Below are 12092 nucleotides of genomic sequence, written 5' to 3'. Positions count from 1 at the left end.
TTTGTATCAATACAGTAGTGTTCGATGTGAAGGAAAGACTTCTTTGTAGAATTTGCCAGAGGGAATGGGGAACCCCGAAAAGAGATCGGGAGCCATCCATGGGAAAGGTACATAGTTCACATCCACTGGCTGGACAGGTGGGTGGTCAGAAATACGTTAAAATAAGACTTTTGCGATGTGAATCTACATGGATGAGATAGGGGCATGAGCATACGCTCACCACTTACCATAGAGCGAATATTCCGCCTCCTGCCCAGTATCGCTCTCGCTGGATGTGGAGGTCAGGCTGGTGGTTAATGTGTTGCTGAGGGATTGGCCAACAGTTAAACCAGTGGTGGCTGTAGCTACGTTGCTGCTGCTCGTCACACTAGAAGTGGACATGGTGACGGTGGATGTGGTACCCGTGGTAGTAAGGTTTGGGAAGCTTTGGGCCCCCATAAGAGGAGATGCTGAAGACAGAAATAAAGCAGGGGGCCAGTTAGAATCGGCAGCACACAGTAAACATTATTGCAAGTTCATGCATTCATTCCCAAGCAATGGCATTTGCCACCAGAACAATAAAACTCACAAGTGGATTTTACTTGGAACATACATATTAAACCAACACTGTAAGCAGACACAAATTCAACATGCCTTTACCAATGTGTTTTCGCAATGTTTTTGTGAAGCTTTAACACAAAAGTATTAACAGGCACTGGCAAAGCCAAAAGGTCTCGCGGAGCTACTGACTTTGTAATGTGTTTTTTAGCATGTAGCCCAAGAGCACACAATTTAAGCGGGGATGCCATGATTTATGCTCGTTTTCTGGGTTTAAGAGGCAGAATTGTAAATGTTTCAAACCAAATCCTTTTCCTCTCTGCCCAACCTTGGGAGTGAATTTCACTGCGAGCAGCAAGCACCGATGTATTAAATAATTGTAAAATGCTGCATCCACATGAGAACATTTGACACGCCGTATGAAAGACAAAAGTAAAAAAAAAAAAAAAAAAAAAGGACACGAACAGCAACTCGTTACAACTGTGCTTGCTACTGGTCATTGCTGCTGGAGCAATGTTAAAACTGAGGGTGGTGAAACTACATAAAGCATGAACTGCAAAGACTGCGAGCATGGAGGTGGCTGGAACCCGTGGCACAAGCTCAACTATTGACTGACTGAGCCTTGTAGCGTTTTAGAGGGCAACGAGCAACCGAACGAGCCCAGTGGTCCATCTACCAGTAAATTGAATTTCTTTTTATAGGAATCCATTGTCTGCTTTTCACTAGAAAAGTTTCTAAGTGGCGATTTTCACAAACTACAAATATTCCTTAAAAATCGCCTGTATAACTTAAACGCATTCTTTCAACTGTTCACAGGTGATGCACCAGTGCTGGATCCAGGATGGAACACCGAGTAAGAAAAGGTAAGAATAACACTTCCTACCTGCTAAGTGAATTTCCTCCCATAGGATAACATTGGTGATTCTATGTGAAAAAGTTTCTGTCAACTTTTAAAATACAATAATATTCCTTAAAAATAACTACTGTAACCAAAATGCTGTTTACAGGAAATGTCCCATGACTGAATCTAGGATCTAGTCCTGTGGTTGGAAAAGTAATCTACAAAGTAACTAATTGCATTTCACTAGAAATTCCCATTGAGCTCAATGTCACATTGTGTTTGAAATTGTGTTGCCTATTGCAACAACTGTAACTATTGTAATCGATAAGTCTATTGCCTCTTTGAAAAGTTTTTAACTAAAGTAACTCATTCTGAGAAAGTATATTTTGATACTTTGTTGGTTCTAAAATAAAACAACTATATCTTTTGATACAAAACAATTGGCTTAGAGTTCAGTTCTTGAGTGTGTGAGACCATTTGCTTACTGAATGTGTACGACAAATGCTTTACACTGTCCTCCGATACTGCCTTACTCCTCGACCAAGCTACCACTTTAGAGAGTAAGGTTATATCTAACTTTAGCCTCTGCCAAACCTCTGGGGACACACTGTACCTTACTTTGGCCCAGCATATACAGAGTCACTTTCTTACAACATCTGAATGCACGGATAACCCCAACCGCCTGTTGTCAAGTCAAACGGGATTCAAGTGCCATTGCTAAAAGTCCACACATGGAAGTGTAGTTTGTGAAGACTCTGATGTAGAACCCTGCCTTGCTGCTGGGACAGTATGTCCTCCCAAAGCGGAAGCCTGATTTGAGGACAATAAAACAAAAACAAGACTCTGGGTATCACTCTCTCCAGGTACTGTCCAGGGCAATGAGACTTGGGCCTGGTCTGTCTTGATCTTCATCAGAACCCAAGGCAGGAGGTGTAGCGGTGGAAGGGGTACAAAATTGTGCCCGTTCATTGCAGCAGAGATTCATCTCCCAATACTCACCTTGAAGGAAACGTATAGTTTCTTTGTCCGTGGAGTTTTACAGCTTAAAGAATGTTCAGGATTCCTGTGCTGTGCACTGTTCATCCATCTAGTGGTTGGGTTCAGAATCCTCCCTATTTTTTCTGTCCTTCTTCTAGCGTTGTTTTCTGTTGTTGGTGGGCGTCAATGGATCTCCATTTAGTGTCCCATTGTGACATCCTTGTGCTTCCTCTAGAAGCTCCCGCCTTAGGTCGACATTTTTCAGATTTGTTTTTTAAGGTCGAGCCTAGACAGCGCTTAGGCTGTTTGGAAGATCTGTTGTATGTACTTTGTGTGGGCTTTGGAGTATTGCCCCAGTACTTGTCTGCTTCCGCTTAGGGACTACTTGTTTTTTAGCAATTACCTCTAATTAGTATTGATAAAAAAAGACCAGCAGAGGTCAGTAAAATACCAGAATCGCTTTCTGCTTACGGACTTTCGTTTTTTATTTTTCTAGCAACTGCCTGAATTTAACCGTCTTGATAGAAAACTACCAGCAGAGATTAGTAAAATGCGAGATTCACTTTATCCAGGATAATGTACGTCATAGCTAAAAACTCATACGGTCCCAAAGGCAAGGCCTATTGCATTGCATCTTCTAGGCAGAGGTGGGTGTGTCGCTTCTAAATTCTGAAAATTCTTCAAGCTGCAAAACTAAACCAACTGGTAAGAAACATACATTATGCAGCATGAATCTAGTCTGGATTTACATGTTGTGCATTGACTTTGTAGTGGGTAGTTACTTCTGTGGTGGTTGGGTTGAAGAAGAGCATTGATTGGTAAACAGATGTTGTAAGACCTTTTGTCCCAGCTGTGCTTTCCTGTTCATCTGTATCTACACAATAGTTTCCTGTGACCATGTGTACTGATGCCATGTAGCTGACATACAAATGTCTTGTAAGGTGTATTTCCTAGAAAAGCAATGGTTGTCCCCTTCTTTCTAGTAGAATAAGCTCCAGGTGCCGAATGCATTGTTTCGCCTGCATTTTTGTGGCACAACTGAATAGTTTATACTATTCATCTTGCAACTGAGTTCTTGGTTACTTGTCTTCCTATGAAACGGTTTGCAAATTAGATGAATAGATATTTCTTTTTTCTGCCTGGTTTTATCCTTTCAATGTCATACATTAAGGTCATTCTTGTGTCTAAGGCGTGTACTGTCCTCTCTGCATGTCTTTGGATACTGGAAAAAATGTGGCATTTGAACACTTTGATTCATGTGAAACTACGAGAAGACTTACCATGAATTGAGGATCAGTTCTTGAGACAATTCTGTCTTTGTGCACTTGAAAGGAATATGCTACTTACCAGTATGCATCTGTTCTTGGCATAGAGGGCTGCAGAGTGGTACATTATGAATAGATCGCCATCTGGTGTTGGGCTCGGATGATTGCACTTTGTTTTTCTCTTGGAGAGTCTTTTGTCTCTTGGTGACTCCTCCCTTGGTTGGTAGTGCGCATGGGCATCGGCTCCATCCTTAGATTGTTTTGCCATAGTAGGGTTAGATGGAGTAGTATAGTAGAATACAGATAAGAGTGCCCATGTAAGTGTATCTAAATAAGATAATGTTGGAACAGACACAGGTTTCCGGGGAGGCTGGGAGGGCATGTACCACTCTGCAGCCCTCTATGCCAAGAACAGATGCATACTGGTAAGTAGCATATTCCATTCGAGGCATATGGGCTGCAGATGGTACATTATGAATAGACTATATAGCAGTTCTCTCCCTAGCGGTGGTCGCCCGTGTCTGTTGCAACTGTCTGAAACAATGTTTTTAATACTGCTTGTCCCACTCTAGCTTGTTGTGTTGTGTGCACATCTACACAATAGTGTTTTGTGAAGGTGTGCGGTGTAACCCAGGTAGCCGCTTTGCATATGTCATCTAGTGGAATGTTTCCCAGAAATGCCATAGATGCTCCTAGTTTACGTGTAGAGTGAGCTCTAGGAGGAACAGTTAATGTTCTCTTTGCCTTTAAGTAGCATATTTGAATGCATTTTACAATCCATCTGGCAATGCCCGCTTTGGAGATGGGATTGCCTTTATGTGTGGGAGAAAACGCAACAAATAGCTGTTTTGTCTTTCTGAAAGTTTGTGTTCTTTCTATGTAGTACAATATGGCCCTTCTAACATCCAGTGTATGTAGGGCTCTTTCAGCTACTGTTTGTGGTTTTGGAAAGAAAACCGGTAATTCCACTGACTGATTGATGTGGAATGCTGAAATAACCTTCGGTAAGAATTTTGGGTTTGTTCTAAGAACCACTTTATTTTGGTGTAGCTGCATAAATGGTTCTTGAATCGTAAAAGCCTGCAGTTCACTTACTCTTCTAAGTGACGCGATAGCTATGAGGAAGGCTACCTTCCATGTGAGGAATTGTATTTCACACCTATGCATAGGTTCAAATGGTGGCCCCATTAGTCTGGTAAGCACTATGTTGAGATTCCAGACTGGGGAAGGTGGTCTTCTTGGTGGAATGACTCTTTTGAGTCCTTCCATGAAAGCTTTAATTGCTGGTACTTTGAACAATGACAGATGTTGTCTGTTTTGTAGGTATGCTGCTATGGCTGCTAGATGAACTCTGATAGAGGTATATGCTAGGTTACATTGCTGTAAGTGTAACAAATAGCAAATGATTTGTTTAGTAGATGCGTCCAGAGGGTTGATGTGCTTACTGTTACAGTGTATAGCAAACCTCTTCCATTTTGCTGCATAGCATGCTCTGGTGGTAGGACGTCTTGCTTGTTTAATGATTTCCATGCATTCTGGTGGTAAATCTAAATACCCAAACTCTATGACTTCAGGAGCCAGATCGCTAGGTTCAGTTGTTTGGGATCTGGGTGCATTATTTCTCCATGGTTCTGTGTAAGATGCATGGGTAATAACCTTAGCTTTTGATGTGGTACTTGTGAGAGTTGTAGCAGCGTGGTGAACCACGGCTGTCTTGCCCACGTGGGTGCCACTAGTATCATTGTCATTGAATGTTGCTGCAGTTTCCGAACCAGTAATGGAATTAGTGGTAGAGGAGGGAACGCGTACGCAAATCTGTTGGACCAATTTATCCACAGTGCATTGCCCTGGGACCTTTGGTGTGGGTACCTGGATGCGAATTCTTTGCATTTTGCGTTCTGATGATTGGCAAACAGATCTATCTCTGGTTGCCCCCATTTTTGGAAGAATGGCTGTAGTATTTGGTCGTGCAGCTCCCATTCGTGCACTTGTTCAGACTGTCTGCTTAGGATGTCCGCTATTTGGTTTTGAACTCCTGGTAGGTGTTCCGCTAACAGGTAGATCTTTTGAGGAATGGCCCATCTCCATATGTCCTGTACTAGTCTGGACAGGTGGAGAGAGTGTGTCCCCCCCTGTTTTTGAATATAATACATTGCAGTCATGTTGTCTGTTCTGATCAGGACTGCTTTGCCTGTTATTTGCATTTGGAAGGCTTTTAGTGCTAGAAATATTGCTAATAGCTCTAGGTAGTTGATGTGCAGTTTCTTTTGCTGCACACTCCACTTCCCCTGTACTGTGTATCTGTCCATATGCGCTCCCCATCCGGAGAGCGATGCGTCCGCTGTTATTATTACTTGTGGAATTGGCTCTAGGAACGACCGTCCCTTGGAAATGTTTTCTGTGTTCCACCACTTCAGAGAGCGATACGTCCGGTCGTCTACCAACACCAGATCTGTAATCTGCCCTTGAGCCTGATTCCACTGTGTCGCTAGACACTCTTGTAGTGGGCGCATTTGTAGTCTGGCATGTGGTATTAGCAGTATGCAGGAGGACATCATGCCTAATAGTTGCATAAACACTCGTGCTGGTAGTGAGTGTTGTGGTTGAAATCTTTGTATTAACCCGACCATTGTCTGTACTCTGATTGGGTTGGGGTATGCTATTGCCTTTTCTGTGTCTACTGTAGCCCCCAGGTATTGCTGAATCTGGTTTGGTTGCAGGTGTGATTTTTTGTAGTTCACCGTGAACCCTAGGTGGTGCAGCAATTGAATTGTCTTCTGTGTGTTGTGAAGACATTCTTCCTTTGACTTGGCCTTTATTAGCCAATCGTCCAAGTATGGGAAGACATGTATTTGTTGTCTTCTTAGGTGTGCTGCCACCACAGCTAGGCATTTTGTGAAAACTCTCGGTGCTGTTGTGACACCGAATGGAAGGACCTTGAACTGATAGTGTTGTCCTTCTAACACAAACCTTAGGTATTTTCTGTGGGCTTTGTGAATTGGGATATGAAAGTAAGCGTCTTTTAGATCCAGTGTAGAAAGAAAGTCCCCTTTCTTCAGTAAAGGAAGTACTTGATGGAGCGTGATTATGTGGAAGTGCTCCGAATTTATGTAAGCATTGAGAGGTCTGAGGTCTAATATTGGTCTTAGGGACCCGTCCTTTTTGGGGATCAGGAAGTATAGAGAGTATACTCCTGTGCCCTGTTGATCTTTTGGGACCTTCTCTATTGCATGCTTTTGTAGAAGTGCTAGCACTTCTTCTCTTAACAATGTCAGATGATCCTGACTCATTGGACGCTGTTTGGGGGGGATGTTTGGCGGGGTATCTGTGAGTTCTAGGCAATAACCATGTTGGATAATTTGTCTCACCCACTTGTCTGACGTGATGTTTTCCCAGACAGGTAGGAACTGTGATAGACGTCCCCCGACCGGTGTTACGTGGTCTGGGGGGAGTTCTATGAAGTCACTGTTTTGGTGTTGAGGCGTTGCGGTTATTATTATTTCCGCGGCCTCTTCCCTTATTGTTGTTACCTCTGTAACTGCCTCTTGAATTACCTCTGGGTGATGTAGGTGTGAAAGATGTGGATTGCTGATTTGTTCCTGTATTCTTTGAGCCCCCTCTATAGGTGGATCTACGAAAGGAACCTCTGTGTGTTGGCTGTTGCAATGCTCCCATTGACTTAGCCGTTTCCGTATCTTTCTTCATTTTCTCTAATGTCTCGTCTGTGCTTGAACCAAACAATGTCTTCTGATCAAATGGTTTGTTCAGTAGGGCTGTTTGTACCTCTTGTTTGAATCCTGAGATTCTAAGCCATGCGTGCCTTCTTAGCATGACACTAGTGTTAATAGACCTTGCTGCAGTGTCTGCTGCGTCTAATGCACACTTAATGGAAGTATTTGTTATTATTTTACCTTCCTGTATTAATTGGTCTGCCTTCTTCTGATGTTCCTTTGGGAGATGTGTAAGAAGTTTTTCTAGCTCATCGTAATGTGCCCTGTCATAACGTGCGAGTAGTGCTTGTGTATTGGCTATACGCCAGCTATTCGCTGCCTGTGATGCTACTCTTTTACCTGATGCATCTATTAACTTTGACTCTTTATCTGGTGGAGGAGCCTCTCCTGTAGATAACGAGTTTGCTCTCTTACGAGCGTTTGAGACCACCAGCGAGTCTAGCGGTACATGCCCTCTAATAAATATTGGGTCCTTTGGAGCCGCTTTGTATTTTTTATCAATTCTTGGGTTTAACACCCTGGCTCTCACTGGGTTTTCGAATATCTCATCTGTGTGAGTAAGAAGACCCTTCAACATAGGGAGAGTACCTGATGTTCTCTGTGCATTAGGTAGAGTCTCTAACAAGAAATCCTCTATTTGAGGTTCTGTATGTATATCTACCTTATGGTATTTCGCTGCCCTATTAATGAGCTGCACAAAACCTGTGTTATCATCAGGTGGTGAAGGCTTTGAGGGATATAGCTCTGGGTCGTTGTCTTCATCTGACCCTACATCATAATTTTCCCATGGATCCTCCTCATCTGGGATAGTTTCGTCATCCCCTTGAGGTTCTCCCTCCCCCAGATCACTGTCTACATCTGACTGAGGTGTAGCTGGTCTTGGTGTGGAAGGTGTAGGAATATTTGGCCTATTGTGAGGAATAGGAGAAGAGGGTGTTAGTCTAGGACGAGGAGAAGCAGGAGGAGTTATATTCGTCCCCATTGTTCTCTTTTTTGAAGGAAGAGGTTTATCTTCTGACTGTTCACTCTTTCTCTTCTTCGTGACCACTTTCCCAGTTTGTGGATCAATAAACAAGATCTTTTGTTTGGGATCTGTCTGTTGCTCCTGAATCGGTACCGAGGGTCCTGGTTCCGAGAGGTGCTTTTGTTTTCGATCGTCAGATCTTGTTGTTTTCGAAACCGAATGTTTGCTCGATTCCGACTTTCTTGGTATCGAGTGTCTCTTGGGCGATAAGTCATATTTATGTTTCGACATGGAATGTTTCGATCCCGAGCTGTCCTTTGTATGTAGCCTCGGTGCCGAAGTCGATGTCGCCCTTTTCTCGGATCCGACATGGTGGGAGTCCGAGTGTTTCGGTTTCAGTTTCGGTTTCGTTGCCGGGCCCGAAGGCGGGGCGTCGGAAACTTTTTTCAGCGGTTTGACCGGGCCCGAGGGCGGGGTCGTTACCGCACGGGGTCGGTTTTTCGGTAAGGGGACGTCGTCACTCACGGTTTGTTGCTCGATGAGTTCTTCAGCCTCCGACTGGTCCCCTTCCGACCCCGACTGGTCCTCTTCTTCCTCGATTTGTTCGTCTCCGAACAGCTCCGGGATCGCTTCCGCCTGCATTCTGGAAACCTCGTGTCTTCGAGCTCGACGATTTCTAATCGTTAGCTTGGAGGAGAATGCTGCGCAGGCTTCGCAGTCCCTGGATTCGTGTTCAGGCGATAGACAGAGGTTGCACACCTCGTGTAGGTCCTTGTGTGGGAACTTAGCACCACACGTTGGACATTTTTTGAATGGAGTCCTTTCCATGGACTCCGGGCTTGACTGCGTCGAGAAAGGCCTCCTGTTCTTCAACGTAGTTCCAAGTTTTTCTCTTCTATTTTGAATTTGTAACGCGTCGGAATGGAAATGAACGCGTTCGAATAACAATACCGTCGAATTGGAAAGGGAATACGCGCCGAAAATCACTTTCTTGCGAAGTTGATCTGGAGCGTCTCGATCTTCATCCGAACCCGATGGCGGAAAAAAACAATCTAAGGATGGAGCCGATGCCCATGCGCACTACCAACCAAGGGAGGAGTCACCAAGAGACAAAAGACTCTCCAAGAGAAAAACAAAGTGCAATCATCCGAGCCCAACACCAGATGGCGATCTATTCATAATGTACCATCTGCAGCCCATATGCCTCGAACATATGGTTCCTGTAACATGAGTGCCTGCAATTCACTCACCCTGCACAGACTTTATGGCACTTGAAAGGCAGTGTTTAGTGTGAGCATTTGTAATGTTACCTTATGTAAAGGTTCCAAGGGTGTCGTCATCTGTGTGAGCATTACATTCAAGTTCCACGATGGTGCAGATACCTTTTTTGGTGGCCCATATTACTGGCGCTGAGAAGACAATTCTCCCAATGTGGCCGGTTGGTAAGCCAGCGAAGATTCAAGCTACAAAACTCTACAGCGGAGTTGCAGACACTGCCCCTTCAACGGTGGGCGAAAGGTGCTAGCTATAGCTTGCCCCATGGATCCAAAATGCCCTGCAAAACCTCAGGGTGGAGATACCACTCACGGTCTGCCACACACCACCATATCAGTTCATCCACTCTGGAATTCTCTGAGCCCTCTAGGTGCCTGACACAGAATCTAGAACCCCACTCCATCCTTCTGGTTAAAGTACCTCATGGTGGCCATGTTGTCCATGATGACCTTCTCCATGCCCCATTGATGGACAATATGAAGGCTTTCAGTCCGAGACGATCGCCTAAAGCTCCAGAACGATTTATATGGGGTGAGCTCCCCCACTCATCTCCTTCTCCCCCAGAAGACCCCCAACCCAGCAGCAAGGTGTCTTACCATATTGATCTCTGGGCAGGGAAGGCCAGATTGATATCTGCCATTCCCCACTGCAGATCCTGCATCTTCTCCTTTAGGATCTGAACAGAGTCGGAGAGGCAGCACGGATGCTGGGTCCACTGAGATCCAGAAGTCTGCATGTGGCATCGAGCATTCAAGGTGAGGAGGTTTCACAAGGCCAGGAAACCAAGAAGCATCAGAGCCATTGTTACCAAAATCCACAACTGATACAGAAACATCAATCCTATTGCGAATGTCCGAGAATTGCTGCGCTGGATTCAGTTCTTGAACATTACAATATCCAAGAATGTCCAGATGAACAGAATCCTCTGTGTGGGGCTCAGGGGACGTCAGCTCATTGACGTCATCAGGTATCAGAGTGCTTTACATATCACCAGTTACGTTACATGAGGACACACATTCATTTTAGGCACGGGGAGAATAAGTGATTTGCCCAGAATCACAGGAGGTTTTGGCGTCGTTACAGAGACTCGAACCCAGATCCCCAAATCAGAGGTCGAGCGCCCTAGCCGTTAGGCTAACTCCTCTCCCGGTAACGTTAAAACTCATTGTTGTCAGAACTTCAGCCATCGTCACATGGGCATATCAGTACTTTTGACCCACCAAGAGGAGCAGCGTCCATCGCCATCACCAATACCTGAGAGGGCTAACTTGAACATCAGGAAATGCCTGTGGGACTGTAGGATGGGTATAAGGCAATGTCAAAGGATCCAATCCAGTTCCCATCAACCAAAGCTCAAAGGCACTAAGACACAGTGAGCATTTGAATGTGGTTGTCCTCAGAAAGGTATTCTAAAAGCAGAAGTCAAAAATAGGCCTGTGGCCTCAGTCCTTCGGAGTAGTAGTAAAAATAATAGCATCCTTTCTTTTTTTTCTGAGTCAGGTACCCTCTCATTGGCACCCTGGGACAACAATGGGCAACTTCCTGCATCAGGATAGTAGAGTCCTCTATGTGAGAATGTCTATTGTAAAGGGAGGACTGTGGGATGTGAAGGAAAAAAGGGCATGGCATAGTCATCTCCTCAGTTGTGCAATTTGATGGATCTCGGGCTGAAGAGGAAATGCTGTATGCAGCATCCATCAACCAGGGTGGGCCAGATAAAGCAGCTTTTTGACTCTGCTGATTCAAACAAGGTCTACCAGTGCTGTGGCCACAAAAGGCCTGGGTCAGCTGTTGTAGTACAGGTTGGGATGGCTAGCATTGTCCTTAAACCAAGCCCCTGGAACGGTATCTACATTTTCTCAACTGTTGAGGAAACTGTTTAGCTGGTGCAAACAGCCCCACAGAATCTGCTGTGGACCGACTTTCTTTGAATCGTTCAAGCATCAAATCACTGTTACTCTCTGGAGCAAGAGCTATCAAGGGGCATAAGTATTCAAGACGCCTGTATGTCTCCAGAAAACCTGGATCTCATTTAGGAGTGCATTCTGAGCATGACCCTGGTGTCAAAAGCTCTGCTGATGCCGTCCACAGTGCCCGGGCACATACTGGATTACATCATGACCTTCATGTATACTTTGGGACAAAGAGGCACTGAGAACCTCTAGGGTGGCCATCAAGTCATCGCCGGCCATATCCCATAATGTGCGGGTGTATCATATACCCAAGAGAAAAACCACTGATAGATCTAAGGGTTAGACTAGCTGAAGAAAACATTTACTTTCTGAAACCATTGAGTCTTTCCGATTCCCTACCTGGAGTACTGGTGATGAAGGAATGTGGACCGATCTTCACTGTTGATGCTTGAACAATCAAATCTAAGGTGTATGATGCCTGATCAGAAAGCCCAGCAGCCAGTCTGTGTCACCTGTCCACAGGATGACTAGCGGGCATTAGCGTGGCTTTGACCATGCAGCCAAAAGGGCATCAGGAAAGGCTTCATT

General features: G+C 44.7%; 1 protein-coding gene across 10 annotated transcripts in view; it reads right to left on the bottom strand.

The window, feature by feature from the left end:
- HECTD1 (HECT domain E3 ubiquitin protein ligase 1) overlaps window positions 1-12092 on the bottom strand; it is a 665243-nt gene that overhangs the window by 197038 nt on the left and 456113 nt on the right. For 9 of the 10 annotated variants that reach the window (XM_086936975.1, XM_086936976.1, XM_086936967.1 and 6 more), the window contains exon 26: window positions 228-449. The exons of the other annotated variant lie outside the window; for it this stretch is intronic. In XM_086936975.1, coding sequence (XP_086793101.1) covers window positions 228-449 — 222 coding nt within the window. The remainder of the gene's footprint in view (window positions 1-227; window positions 450-12092) is intronic. 10 annotated transcript variants of the gene reach the window in all.

The sequence above is a fragment of the Lissotriton vulgaris genome, chromosome 9 (assembly GCF_964263255.1).
Source record: "Lissotriton vulgaris chromosome 9, aLisVul1.2, whole genome shotgun sequence".
NCBI lineage: Eukaryota > Metazoa > Chordata > Amphibia > Caudata > Salamandridae > Lissotriton > Lissotriton vulgaris.
Note: the sequence above shows the minus strand (reverse complement) of the source record. Positions and strands in the feature narration are given on the sequence as shown.